Genomic DNA, 15,185 nt, shown 5'->3' on the forward strand with positions numbered 1-15,185 from the left:
AAAAAAAAAAAAAAAAAAAAAAAAAAAAAAAAGAAAGTAACGGGTATAGTTTGTGTATCCTGACTGAATCCTGATTGATTCTGAAGTTGAGATCAGGGGTCCCAGGAAACAGACTCTCAAAGATGAAATTTTTGAAGTGTTTGGGTTTGTCTTTAGAACTGAATGAAATGTTGAGCTCTTTTTCATGAAATGGAATGCTGGTAATCCATGACATGGAGTGGCACTGATATTCAAATTACTTATTGTAATAAAGAACCCCCTGAAGCAGGTGCCTTGGAGGCCACGTGGCTGCTTGGAATGAAGATGATTATAAATATTGTGAGGTGGGATGCCTGCTTCTGAGTGCATGGAGTGCTTACAGGAAGAAAATGTGACACTCAGCACTTTCAAATCTTAGCTCAAGTCTTTGTCAGAGAGCTAGAGAGCATCTGTGGCAGTCCTAAACGTATCTAAATGAGATTTAGATACATCTCATAGCCTACATTTCAACATGAATTTGGCAGCTAGAAGGGGGGTGCAGGGGGAGGGGGAACATTCAGTCCATTACAGAGTGTGGCAATAGACTGATGCCCATGGAATTTATTGGTTTTGTCTGGGTGATGTACTTCATCACCCAGGAGCATCTGGTTTATTTGAATGATGGAATGATTTACTTAAGACTCAGTTACTTGCAACTGAGAGGAAAATAACCTAAAAGGATTATGTTCTATTTCACAGGATGCATTTTGTGCTTTGAATTGATAACCAAAGATATATAACCCTAACTTCCAAGGTCAAAATATGAGTCCAGAAATCAAAAAGTAAAAGTGGGAGTGGCTCACCTTATTATTGAACCTATTAATCCACTCAAAAGAATGTGTGCTTCCCACTGCTGCATCTGTGAACTCTGATATTTTGGCAGTCTTGTTTCCCAAGAGAGGAATGCTTTCACTAGGTGACATAACAGTGATTCCACTAAATTGTAAGTTGAGACTGCCGCTGATCATTTTGGCAAGTGTTATGAGGATGAATTCCAGTGGGCCTGAAATTGGCCTCAGTTGTCTGCACAGCACCAAATCCTGGTCAAGGCATAATATATCCTGATTAATAACATTGTTTTTTAATCTTATGTATTAGGAGTTTCAGGGTAGTTTGTACCAGTTTGTCAACACTGCTTACTGTAATAGTGAGATGAATGATTTATACCTAGAGACTTCTGCCCCTCCCCCTGTTCTCCTTCCTCTAGGGATACAAAAACTTGGTTGTTGGAGCTGCTCGTTATGTGGCAAAAATATGCCTGTGTGAACAAGAGTATAAGAAACTCCAGCTGAGAATCCATTTTGAGCCCTCTGGTTCTGAGGTGTTTCATGCTCATACTGTTGATGCCTGATCCAAGAGAGTGTGTCTCTACTGCCCTGTATTAGTTTCCTATTGCTGCTCTAACACTTTACCACAAAATCAGTAGCTTAAACAACATAAATTTATTATCTTCATTCCATAGGTCATAAGTCCAAAATCAGTCTTATAAACGAAGGTCAAGTTGTCAGTCAACGGGCTTATTCCTTCTGGAAATTCAAGTGGACAATCTGTCTTTACCTTTTCCAAATTCTAGAGGCTACCTGAATTCCTTGGCTGGTGGCTCCTTCCTCCATCTTCAAAGCTGGCAGAGTAGCATCTTCAAAACTCTGACTCCCTGACCTTTGCTTTTATCTTCACATCTCCTTCTCTGACTCTTCTGTCTCCTTATGAGGGACCCTTGTGACTATAATGGGCCCACTATATAATCCAGGATAATCTTCCCGTCTCAACATATTTCACTTAATCAAATTTGCAAAGTCCTTTTTTGCCATATAAAGTAACACATGCACAGGTTTCAGGGATAAGTATGCTGACATCTTTGACGGACCACTTTTCTGCCTACCACAGGCGCTGACACTTAGTGCTCAAAACTGTCCTCTCGACCTCTTTGTATGAGGCAGCCTTTAGCTATGATACATATCTGTATTTCAATGCTGATGCTATATACTATGTCCTTTTCCTGTAATAAATTATAGTTCTGTCATTTTGGGTCCTATTATTCGGCAATTGAATTCTGTCTATCACCATTAGTGCTGGGCTTATGTCAATGAACCAACAGGCAGAGAATGGAAACACTTTACTGGCTAGGGCAATCAATTATGATTACCAAGGAGAAACTGGGTTGCTGCTACACAATGGCAGCAAGAAAGACTATGTCTGGGACACCAGTGGGTGCTCTGAGTACACCTCTTAGAGCTTCTATGTCGAATAACAAATGGTAATAAAAAGTAATTCTTCTTTTTCTTTTTCTTGCCTAATTGTCCTGCCTAGAACCTCCAAGTACAGTGTTAAATACAAGTGGTGGCTGGGAACAGTGGCTCACACCTGTAATACTAGCACTCTGGGAGGCTGAGGCAGGCGGAATGCTCGAGCTAAGGAGTTTGAGACTAGCCTGGGCAATACCACGGTGGTGTGTGCCTGTGGTTGCAGCTACTCAGGAGGCTGAAGGATCATTTGAGCCTGGGAGGTGGAGGCTGCAGTAAGCCATGATTGTGCCACTGCACTCCAGCCTGAGCAACAGAGCGAGACCTTGTCTCAAAAAAACAAACAAGTGGTGAGAGTAGACAGTACTGTCTTTTCCTGATGTTGTGGGAAAGGCTTTTTTTCACCACTAAGTATGTTAGCTGTGAGTTTTTTATAAAGGCTTATCAAGTTGGGGAAGTCTCCTTCTATTTCTAGTTTTGTTTTTTTTAATTAAAGGATATTGTATTTGTCAAGTGTTTTTTCCTATGTCTGTTGAAATGATCATGTGGTTTCCTTTATTCTATTAGTTTGATGTATTGTACTGGTTGGCTTTCACATTGAACCAACCCTGCATTCTTGGAATAAATCTCTTTGTCATAATGTATAATTGTTTTTATATGTTGTTGGATTGAGTTTGCTAGTATTTTATTGAGGATTTTTATAAGCATATTAATAAGGAATACTAGTCTGTCATTTTCTCGCGATGTTATTTGTTTGGTTTGACATTACATAATGAGGTAAGTGTTCCTCCCTTTTCAATTTTCATAAGGAATACTGGTGTGTAGTTTTGTGATGTTGCTTGTTTGGTTTGATATTACGGAATGAGGTAAGGGTTCCTCCCTTTTCAATTTTTTGGAAGAATTTGTGAAGGACTGGTGTTCTTTTAATATTGGTAGAATTCATCAGATGACAGCGAAACCATCTGGTCCTAAGACTTTCCCTAATTCCTTGGATTTTTTTGGATTACTGACTTGATCTTTTTACTTTTTATAGGTCTATTCAGTTTCTGTTTTTTCTTGAGTCAGTTTTGGGAGTTTGTGCCTTTTATATTTTTCCATTTCATCTAGGTTATCTAATTTGTTGGTATACAATTGTTCAAAATATTTCCTTCGATCCTGTAAGGTTGGTAGTAACGTCCTCTCTTTCATTCCTGCTTTTCCTAGGTCAGTCTAACTTAAGGTTTCTGAATTTTGTTAATATTTTCAAAGGACCAACTGTTAATTTCTATGATTTTCTCTATTGTTTGTCAGTTTCATTTATTTCCCTCTAATCTTTATTATTTCCTTCCTTCTACTTGCTTTTAGTTTGCTCTTACTTTTCTAGTTTCTTTAGGTGGAAGTTTAGGTTATTGACTTTTCTTTTCTTTTTTTTTTTTTTGAGACAAAGTTTTACCCTGCTGCCCAGGCTGGAGTGCAATGGTGCGATCTTGGCTCTCTGCAACCTCTGCCTCCTGGGTTCAAACGATTCTCCTGTCTCAGCTTCCTGAATAGCTGGGATTACAGGTGCCTGCCACAACGCCCAGTTAATTTTTGTATTTTTAGTAGAGATAAGGTTTCACCATGTTGGTCAGGCTGGTCTTGAACTCCTGACCTCAGGTGGTCCAACTGCCTTGGCCTCCAAAAGTGTTGGGATTATAGGCATGAGCCACTGCACCCAGGTGACTTTTCTTTTTGATGTAAGCATTTATAGCTTACATTTGTTCTCTGCTAAAACAAAGCAGTCAGAAGGTAGGATAGCTTTTGCATGCTGCATCTCTTCGCTTCCTTCTTTTTCCCATGCTGAATGCTTCCTCCTGCTCCTCCTGCCCCTCCTGCCCGTGGACATCAGACTGCAGTTTCTTTGGCCTTTGGACTCTTGGATTTACACCAGTGGGTTGCCAGGGACTCTAGGGCCTTTGGCCACAGACTTAAGGCTGCACTGTCAGCTTCCCCAGTTTTGAGGCTTTCAGATTGAATCCCTACTGGCTTCTCTCATTCCCAGCTTGCATATGGCCTATCGTGGGACTTTGCCTTGTTATCAGGTGAGCCAATTCTTTCTAATAAAATCCCTTTTACATGTACATACATCTTATTTGTTCTGAATCTCTGAAGAACCCTAATACAGGTAGCAAAACTGACCACTGGAAGTCCAGACATATCCTATTAGTTTAGCATGTATAGCATCTTCCCCATTAATTCCAGCAAAGGTACCAGAGCTAACCAGCCAGGAGGGGGTCATACGGGCTGATAGTGGGAGGAAAACAGTTCCTCAAGAAAAATCAGGGTGTTACTATTAAAAGAAGCAAGTTAATGAATGAATCTTAAGCAGGTCAAAACAAGATGATCAGACTGTCAGATCTCGATTCCTATATGCCAAGAACTACAAAGTTTATACAATTAGTAAGTAGCGAAATAGGACTCAAATCCATTGCTGAATTATAGTAAGATTTATGGCAAATTTGTAAAACAAAAGTAAAATAACCTGAGGTCTCTCTTTTTTCTTATAAGTACAAATTACAATAGGCAATAACCTTATACTGCCCTTCAAATTAAGGTAGACATTGAAAGCTTCAAATTCGATGTTTCTAAATGCCTGGCAGATATTAAAGCCATGCCCATTGTATCTAATTTTTTTTTTTTTTGACATAGGGTCTCACTCTGTTGCCTGGGCCGGAGTGCAGTGGCATATTCACAGCTCACTGCAGCTTCCACCTCCTGGGCTCAAGTGATCCTCCTATTTCAGCCTCCTAAGTAGCTAGGACTATGGGTGTAGGCCACCAAACCAGGCTAATTTTTGTAGACAGCGTTTCACTTTCTTGGCCAGGCTGGTCTCAAGCTCCTGGGCTCAAGTGATCCTCCTGCCACAGTTTCCCAAAGTGCTGGAATTACAGCTGTGAGCCACTGTGACCAGTCTTTTTTTTTTTTTCAGAGTGTCTCACTCTGTCACCTAGGCTAGAGTACTGTGGGACCATCATGGCCAACTTCAGCCTCAATCTTTTGGGCTCAAGCAATCCTCCTGCCTCAGTCGCTCCAGTAGCTGGACTACAGACATGTGCTACAATGCTCAGCTACTTTTATTTTTTGTAGAGACAGGGTCTTGATATGTTGCTCAGGCTGGTCTTGAACTCCTGCCCTCAGCAGCCTTCTTCCCTCAGCGTCCCAAAGTGCTGGGATTACAGGTGTGAGCCACTGCACCTGGCCTCAGAGCCTATTTTTAAAAATTGAGGCTGGGCTTGATAGCTCACGCCTATAATCCTAGCACTTTGGGAGTGGATCGCTTGAGGTCAGGAGTTCAAGACTAGCCTGGCAAACATGATGAAACCCTATCTCTACTAAAAATACAAAAATTAGCCAGATGCAGTGGTGGGCGCCTGTAATCCCAGCTACTCGGAAGGCTGAGGCAGGACAATCTCTTGAACCCAGGAGTGGAGATTGCAGTAAGTTAAGATCACACCACTGCTCTCCAGCCTGGACGACAGAGTGAGATTCTGTCTCAAAAAATAAAATAAAACTGAGATAAAATTCAGGTATCATCAAGTTCACTATTTAAAAGTATAAGTCTATTTGGTTTTGATTACAATTGGTTCGTGCCCAAAAATGCTGACCTATCAGTCACTAACTTTAAGTAGCTTTTGGTGACTTAGACCAACAGTGAGGATGCCAAAAATCCACATGCTTGTCAGTATTACAGAAAAAGTCACTTATATTTTCTCTTTCTCACCTGTGTTTCTCAGTGATTTCTTGTAGTCTGGAGGTTACTGGCTCCACCAGAGTTCTGCCTGTCAATTTTGGGTCCACAGAGGCTCAGCTGGGGCATTTTAAATTTGAGCCACTAGCATCTTTTCTAGTGATGTTTCAAATCAGCTATTTGGCAAAATCTGTAATGAGAGTAAAGCTGCTTTCATTCAAAGCCACACAGAGAGTGACATCTGCTGGCCATGAAGATTATGTCTTTATTCTATTTATATTCCTTTTCAAAATTTATCAATGACCTTAAAATAAAATATAAAAGTAATTATCTGAGATAGAGTCTCAAAAAAAAAGATGGCGTCTCCCTCTGTCGCCCAGGCTGGGGGGGCAGCGGCACTATCTTGGCTCACTGCAACCTCTGCCTCCTGGGTTCAAGTGATTCTCCTGCCTCAGCCTCCTGAGTAGCTGGGATTACAGGTACGCGCCACCACACCCGGCTTATTTTTGTATTTTTAGTAAGTATGGGGTTTCCCCATGTTAGCCAGGCTGGCCTCGGATGCCTGACATCGTGATCTGCCATCTTGGCCTCCCAAAGCGCTGGAATTACAGGCATGAGCCACCTTACCTGGCCTACATAGATTTCTATGTAGGAAATCTAGTTACGAAAGCTGGTTACAAATGAGGATCCTTGACCTTATCACAGACCTGCTAATCAGAATCTTTAGGGTAAGGCTCAGGAATCTCCTTTTCAGCAGTCTTGATAACTTGGAGTTCTGAAGTAATTTAAAGATGACAAACAGTGACTAATATATTCGGCTATTTATTAATATTCATAACACAGGAGCTATAGGAATGGACATTGTGAGACTAACTCCAAAGAGTATATTAAAATAACTCTTATACAAGCCAGATCATTCCTTTTCCCATTATATTTCATAATTCTCTTCTGATTTCATTAGCTTCTTCATAACAAAGATGGGTGAACTCAATCTGTCATTTTGCCTTTTTGACTTCTGGGAAGTCTTTTCTTTTCTCCTGGCTCAATTCCTGGCTTATTGTACCATTTAACTGGATATTCTAGTGTTTAGGTATCTTTTTTACATACCTCATAAACAGGTTAAACAGCAACTCAGAATTAGGAAAATCTCATGATAGCAACTAGGCAGTAGTACTTCATCTTTTCTGCTGTTTGTGTTTTTATTCTCAAAACACACTTTCACATGCCTCATTCAAAGTTAAAGTCATTAAATTTTTTCAAACATAGAATTCAGTGTATCATAAATATGAATGGAAAGAAACAGAATTACAGCTTAATTTTATGATATTGTTTAAAATTACACATTTAAAAAGTATATCAGCTTACATTGACTTCTGCTGTAGCTGCTGCTTTTGTTCAATGATGTCTGAAAAACGAGGAACTTTTTTTGAAATAGCCACACGGATATCATCACTCAGATTAAAGCTGCTTCTGGACTTTGTTTTGAAATGTAAAAGTGATGAAAATCCCAACTCACAAAGGTATGTAGTTGCAAATGGCATAAGGATTTCTAGAGCTGTCTTTGCCAGGTTTGGAAACACTGTGAATTGAGCACACCAGAAATCCTCAAGCTTCATTGTCTCAAATTCCATTAGGATTTGGCCACTAGCTCGTAATTCAGCAAGATCATTTTTCATTAAATAACTATCATCAACAAAATCAATATTAAAAAGAAATGGATCCAGTATCCATTTACTTGCCTCATCAAGATCTCCAATGGAAAAATAGCCATGAAAGAAGTTGCTCAATTGCTGCAGATGCAGTATTATTTCAGCTGCAATGAATATTCCTTCATTATCTGAAACAATTATTTCTTCAAGAAAAGGAAAATTGGTAAAATTTCTTTTCTCAATTCGTTTTTGCCAAAATGGAAACTTTCTAACAAAAGCAGATAACTTCTCTCTAGCTGATACTGTGTTCATCCCAGTCCTTTGCATAGATGCACTGAGTTCATTTAAATGTTTGAATAAATCTGCAAGGTATGCTAGGTGAATTTTAAACTCTTTATTTTCAAAGCCATCAACCAAATTACTGCTTTTATGGTGAAGAAACTGATTTATTTCTTCATACATTTCAAAAATATGAGTAAGTATCTGGCCTCGGGAAAGCCACCTCATTTCAGTATGGAAAAGGAGGACACTATATTCTATGCCAATTTCTTCAAAGAAAGCCTGAAACAGGCGATGATTTGGAGCTCTCCCTTTGATGAAATTTATTACCCTCACCACAGTAAACAGAGCATCCCTCAGTTTTGTAGGCAATGTCTTTATGACAAGTGCATGAGGGTTCAATAAACAATGTGTGATCACGATATGAGGTAACTCTTTTTTCACATAGGCAACAAACTCAGAATTTTCTCCTAGCATAGAGGAGGCACCATCAGTACAAATAGAGCCACATACATCAAGTGCTATCTTATGCTTCAGAAAGAAGTCTCTGAAGAGATTGAACACATCTATTCCTTTCATGGATAGCTGCAATGGTTCACAGAAGAGAAATTCTTCTATGATCTCTCTTTCTTTTATATACCGCACAAATGCCATTAGCTGACTGCAGTCCTCCATGTCAGTTGTCTCAGCAAGCTGAATGCCCACTTTAAGAGGACTGGCTTTGATATCTTCTAGAACTTGCTGTAAGATATCTTGGCTCATTTCATCAATTCTAGAATGAATCACATCATCTGATAAGGGTACCTGCTGAAGCTTCTTTTGTGCATCTGGTCCCAAAACTATTTGTGCTATTTCCAGTGCACAAGGTTTCACTAACTTTTCGGCTATTGTATGAGGATTCTTCTCCTTGGCACATAAATACGCAAATTGATATGATGCTTGTAATAAAGTATCCTCATGAGATGCAACTCCAAATGCTTTCAAGGTTTCACTCTGATCAGATGGTGTGGGCATATGCTTCAGGCTATTGACATCATGCCCAGCTATACCACCATGCTGTCTGTTAAAATGGTCTGACAGTTTTGATGGTCTGAGATCAGCATTTGAAAATACTGAGTTACACAACACACACTGTGGGCGCTGAGTTCCATCAACTTCTGTTGTACAGGTGAACCAGTAGCGAACATAGTCATCATCCCATTTGCGTTTCTTCGACATGGCACACAAAAATTCTCAGGTAGTATTCCAGAGATGCCACAGAATTTTGCTTTGGGAGTAAAATACAACCCACACATTAAAAACTACTGGCTAACTGAATTAAAATAAAGCCATATCACATGCTATTTTGTCATCACATGCTATTTTGTACATGCCAAGATATAGCCTGCAGCATGCCAATTAGAAGTAAGCCAAGACAGGATATAGTTCAACTTAAAGCTAGCAACTCATAGCTAAAGTCTTGGAATAAATGATTTGCTAGTAAATTATATGCGGGAAATTTGAGCTTAGACAAGTTATTTATTGGTGAATTACAGGTATGGCCTAACTTGTTTTCAATAACGTATGCTACAAACAAATCTAGCGCATTTTGTAACCCTGGAAAGGGCATCTCACTACTACTACCTCCTTCCATTCGGCTTCAAATATGTATGCACACCCTCAGTTAAGAATCAGTGAATAGGCTGGGAGCAGTGGCTGATGCCTATAATCTAGCACTTTGGGAGGCCAAGGTGGGCGGACTGCCTGAGCTTAGGAGTTCGAGACCAGCCTGGGCAACATGGTGAAACCCTGTCTCTCTTAAAAATACAAAAAATAGCTGGGCATAGTGGCATACACCTGTAGTCCCAACTACTGAGCCAAGATCGTGCCACTGCTCTCTAGCTTACACGACAAAGTCTGTCAAAAAAAAAAGAAAAAAAGAAAACAACTTACTTGCTCAGGAGAAACACTATTCTTGCTACCGAGACTTCAGAAAAATCCCTCTCATATGAGAACATCCTTAAGTACAATAAGGAATTTCATGATGCTTTTCCATCTAAATACCTCTCAGTAAAAGCAGTTAAGAAAGAACACACACAAACACACATTAAAAATAAGCAGCATTCCTAAGGTTTTGTTTAACCCAACGATAGGATGTAGAAGGTCCTATCTGAATAGAGATTCTGATTCTCTAGTTATGGAGTAGGGGCATAGAATCTGTATTCTAAATTAAGTATTTTAGATAATTCTTTTAAATAGTAACTAGAACAGTGATCTGTGACAAGAGATACGGTATCATCACAATCACTGGGAACCCCTTTAAAAGTATACATGTCTCTGCACTACCTTAGAACTAATAAATCATCTTCTCCAGAAGCAGAACAAAACAATATGAAATGATGTTGTCCAGGCGATCCTGAAACACCTCCTGGTTAAGTAGTCAGATTTAGGGGAATAAAAACATCCTTCAGACCAATCCCTAGCTAACAAACATTCTAGGTTCCCAAGTGAATGGTCCAAATGTTTTAATAGATATTTAATTTTTCTACATTTTCTGAGTTGATGGCAGCCTCTTATGAAAGTTAACAACTAAAATTGAAAGCCATGTCTTTTCTCTTTCTCTTTAGAAACGAGTAAAGGCATAATCCACAGGTAGGCTCAAATATACCTTAGAAAACATTCTATGTCCAAGATAAATAAGTGATCCCAAAATTTCCAAAGTTCTGGGCCAGAGAATGTGGCTGAAATAAAGTAACAGGTACACATTTAAATCTGAATGCCTACTTTGGCCATTAAAAGAAATATCACAAGTAAGCCAAGAGTATCTACTTAAAGCATTAGCTTTCAAGTGGATCTACCAAGATGAAATAGTTGTAAAATGTACTCCAATAAAACTATTAAGCTGACCTGTTACATGGTTGTTATAAGCCTGTTAAATTGGAGGTTGACTGTCAACCAAAAAAGACAACCTGAAGTTTAAGGAGCTGATCTTAAGCCTTCTTTTGTCAAGTAATGAGACTACATGGCTACTTTTGCTTAGAACCACTTCTAATTAATAAAATTACAACATTACCGTAAAATGCTTATTTTTCTGTATTCTATTAATGCATACTTATCATGTATATTTGGGGAGGCAGAGGGAATAAAGGTAAATCTTTTTAGTCACATTAGAAATCATTACAAGAGGCAGGCGTGGTGGCTCATGCCTGTAATCCAAGCACTTTGGAGGCCAAGGCGGGCGGATCACCTGAGGTCGGGAATTCAAGACCAGCCTGACCAACATGGTAAAACCCCGTCTTTAAAAAAAAAAAAAAAAGAAATCATTACAAGAGGGACCCCGCGTGGTGGGGAGGCACTCTGGGAGGACGAAGTAGGCGGATCACTTGAGGTCAGGAGTTCCAGACCAGGCTGGCCAACATAGTGAAACCCCATCTCTACTAAAAATACAAAAATTGGACGGGTATGGTGGCTCATGCCTGTAATCCAAGCACTTTGGAGGCCAAGGCGGGCAGATCACCTGAGGTCGGGAGTTCAAGACCAGCCTGACCAACATGGTGAAACCCCGTCTGAAAAAAAAAAAAATACAAAAATTAGCTGCATGTAGTGGCGCACGCCTGTAATCCCAGCTACTCGGGAGGCTGAGGCAGAATTGCTTGAACCCAGGAGGCGGAGGTTGCAGTGAGCTGAGATCATGCCACTGCACTCCAGCCTGGGTGAGAGAGCCGACTCCGTCTCAAAAAAAGGCCAGGCACGGTGGCTCACACCCGTAATCCCAGCACTTTGGGAGGCCGAGGCGGGTGGATCACCTGAGGTCAGGAGTGCAAGACCAGCCTGGCCAACTCGATGAAACCTTGTCTTTATTAAAAATACAAAAATTAGCTGGACATGGTGGCGGGCTCCTGTAATCCCAGCTACTCGGGAGGCTGAGGCCGGAGAATCACTTGAACCTGGGAGGCGGAGGTTGCAGTGAGCTGAGATGACGCCACGGCACTCTCCAGCCTGGGTGATAGAGTGAGACGGTCTCAGAAACATAACAAACAAAATAGAACTGGAAATCGTTACAAAATCTGTTAAGAGTCCATTCCTATCCACTTTGACTATGTATCTCAAATATATTTTAAAATTTATCTGTTATGTACAAAAGAAGTTTTAGGAAAATCAATTTATAGTATTCTTCTCCAGCCCCCTCAAAAATGGGAGAATAGATGGCAAGAATTTTCAAGAGCCTCAAAGATGAACTTACTGCCCAAGAGGCTTGTGTTTTTAGAACCTTACAATCTGCACTTGCGCTTTTGTGGTATTTAGGAATTACAATATCCCAAAAAATGTAAACATTAAAAAAGCATCATCATCATAAGGAATTATGGTTAAACAGGCCTGATAATGGTATTGTGGTTGTGTTTTTAAAATACCTTATTTGTTAGATACAATTATTTACAACTGAAATGATAAGATGTCTGGGATTTCTTTTGAAGTACTGTACTTCAGCATACATTCACAAACATGCACAAATTGGGGTGGAAATAAAAGAAATGACTGGCCTTAAGTTGGTAACTTTTGAAGCTGAATGATGGGTACACATCATTACACTGTTCCTATTTTTATGCATGTTGGAAACTTCCAATAATAAAAAAAAATAAAAAGCATTATTTAAAAATAGGCATCATTCATTTTTAAGAATGATTCTTTTGAGAGATTATCTTCAGATGCTTAGATCTGATATAACAAAGTAAAATGTTTTTGCAAGTTTATGAAGGGTAGATACGAAAAAGCATCACAACTGAGAAAAATCAGTTAAAAGTGAACACTCACAAAGCAATTAGGGAATGCTAATATACATAGAAAACACCAAAGTGCAGTTGTAAACCTAAAACTCCAAACCAAATATAATTCAACTTCCATCTAACCACTGCGTATGCAAGGCCATGGTAGGCGCAGGTGTTCCGGGAGGCAGAGCATTTAACCATTACGTTTTAGATAAAATTGAGAGCCAGGAGAAAGCGGGCAGGAACTTGGTGGCTGGGCAGACGCTCCAGGGGCAAACGCCTGGGATCGTGACTTTGTCGCTTACAAGCTGGGACCTTTCCAAGCCTCAGTTCCTCCAGAGGGGATAAGAGTACCTACCTTACAGGGTTGTTGGGAGGTTTAATTTTAAGAATACATGCAAACAACAAGCAGCTCTTAATTGATAGGGCCTGGTGGTATTACTGTTAAGGACGCAGATTTTTAGAGCCTCCTGGGTGAGCTAAGAACGCCAGCGGCGAGGAAAGAAAAGACTCAGTGCGGTCTCCGCCCGCCGGTCTCCGAGCCTGAGACGCAGGCCCAAGGGATGCTCGGGCTTCTTTCGAGCGCCCGTTTCAGGCTCCAGTTCCGCTCTCCGCTCAGTCTAGGGCCCAGCGTCTCGCCGTCGGAACCAGTCTAGGCCGGCGATGGTTCCTCAGGTCCCACCCTCGAATAGGAATCTGCGGTGCGCTTGGAGAGAGAAGCATCCGCAACAAACTCCTAACCAGCCAGGCCCGGGTTCCATCCGGGTTCTCCAGGTTGCTTCCCGCCCGCAAACTGGGCGAGGAGTCTCCCGTACGCAGGCGCAGAAACAACTGGCTGTGGGACAGGCTGGCTGGCTTGAGTATTGAGCATGCGCGCTGGCCCTCCCCAATTTTTTTTTTTAGATTGTGTACGTGGGACTGGAAATTGTTTGTTGTGTCTGCCGGAAAGGATGAACCGTAGAATTTCAGGAATGGAAGGAGCTGTAAAGTCCACATAGTTCTTTTTAACATGCAGAGCACTCAAACTTTGTGTCTGGCTTTGAGCTTGGAGATAAAACTTGATAATTACCACATTCCATGTGGAATAAATGAGAAAAAAAGAGAAGGACGCTCATTGTAATCTCAGATTAAACATTTCAGCAGTGGAGGATGAGCTTCCATAGCTCGTGTACTGTTGCCCATGCAGGGTGATCCCCTCACTTCCCATAAATGGGAACATGGGGATGAATTTCCTAGTCATCATCATCCATCTCAGAGGAAAGATTTTTATTTAAAATTCTTTCAACAACGTGATTTCAAATAAATAAACCCATTATTTGAGAGGTTTGAGATAAAAATCCCAAGTAGAAACTAGGAAACATTGTTGAAAGAAATAAATTGGAATATAGTCCTTTTCTGTTTGGGGATATTTATTTCCAGAATTCTTATAAACAATGAGTTTATTCATTTTTGTACAATCTTGTTAAAAGCATTCCATAAGGCTGGTGTATGTGAGGAGTGGTGGTGTGTCAAAGAATGTGGGCCAGATACATCATTTTCAGGTGTTGAGTGTGAGCCTGGTAAATACTGAAGGGCTAGCTTAAGTTTTTTGTGGAGGGAAGAAACTGCAAACTACCAGCCTTGTTTAAGAAACTAGGGCCTTAAATACTAGAGAAAGGGGTAGGCTTCAGATTCAGAGACAGCTAGCTTCATGTCCTGGCTCCAACACTTATAACTGTCAGGATTTGTGCAGATTACTTGGGAGTTAATTCTATGTGCTTATTGTAAAATTGACATATCATCCATTACCCCATGAAGTTCTTTAGAAGAAGGAGATAACATTATGACAATTACAGCACATAGTTCCCGTACTCAAAGGCAGCTATTATTGAAATCAATCTGAGTAATGTCCTAGGCATTACTTTTTTCTTTTTTTTGGAGACAGGGTCTTGTTCTGTCACCCAGGCTGGAGTGCGGTGGCATGATCTCTGCTCACTGCAACCTCCATCTCCTGGGTTCAAGCAATTCTCATGCCTCAGCCTCCTGAGTAGCTGGGATTATAGGCGTGTGCTACCATGCCTAGCTAATTTTTGTATTTTTAGTAGAGACAAGGTTTTGCCATGTTGGCCAGGCTGGCTAGGCATTACCAATAAAACAGAAGACATGATTCTGGATATTATAGAATTCTTCCTAAATCAAAGTAAACTAGGCCTTACAGAAGAGGGAAAGAGGTCCAGAAAGGTTGATGACAGGATGCTGAAATTTTCTTACACAAACTCACAGAAGCAAATTCAGGTTCCTTCCCTGTCCATACAACTTTTCTGTCAAGTATTAGAAATAATGCTCTCAAGCCTGTAATCCCAGCACTTTGGGAGGCTGAGGCGGGTGGATCACGAGGTCAAGAGATCGAGACCATCCTGGTCAACACGGTGAAACCCCGTCTCTACTAAAGCTACAAAAAATTAGCTGGGCATGGTGGCGCGTGCCTGTAATCCCAGCTACTCAGGAGGCTGAGGCAGGAGAATTGCCTGAACCCAGGAGGCGGAGGTTGCGGTGAGCCGAGATC

The 15,185-nt window shown here is 40.7% G+C and overlaps 1 protein-coding gene across 1 annotated transcript; it reads right to left on the reverse strand.

Annotated features, from left to right (window-relative positions):
• Nucleotides 1–6,773: 6,773 nt before the first annotated feature.
• ZBED8 (zinc finger BED-type containing 8) lies at nucleotides 6,774–14,966 on the reverse strand. The gene is made up of 2 exons (XM_017502115.2): nucleotides 12,999–14,966; nucleotides 6,774–9,162 (listed from the first exon to the last, which is right to left on the reverse strand). Exon 2 carries the CDS (start codon nucleotides 9,111–9,113, stop codon nucleotides 7,329–7,331), a length of 1,785 nt encoding a protein of 594 aa, XP_017357604.1. The 5' UTR covers nucleotides 9,114–9,162; nucleotides 12,999–14,966; the 3' UTR covers nucleotides 6,774–7,328.
• Between the last annotated feature and the right edge of the window lie 219 nt (nucleotides 14,967–15,185).

This window comes from Cebus imitator, unplaced genomic scaffold, assembly GCF_001604975.1.
Source record: "Cebus imitator isolate Cc_AM_T3 unplaced genomic scaffold, Cebus_imitator-1.0 Scaffold291, whole genome shotgun sequence".
Taxonomy (NCBI): Eukaryota; Metazoa; Chordata; class Mammalia; order Primates; family Cebidae; genus Cebus; species Cebus imitator.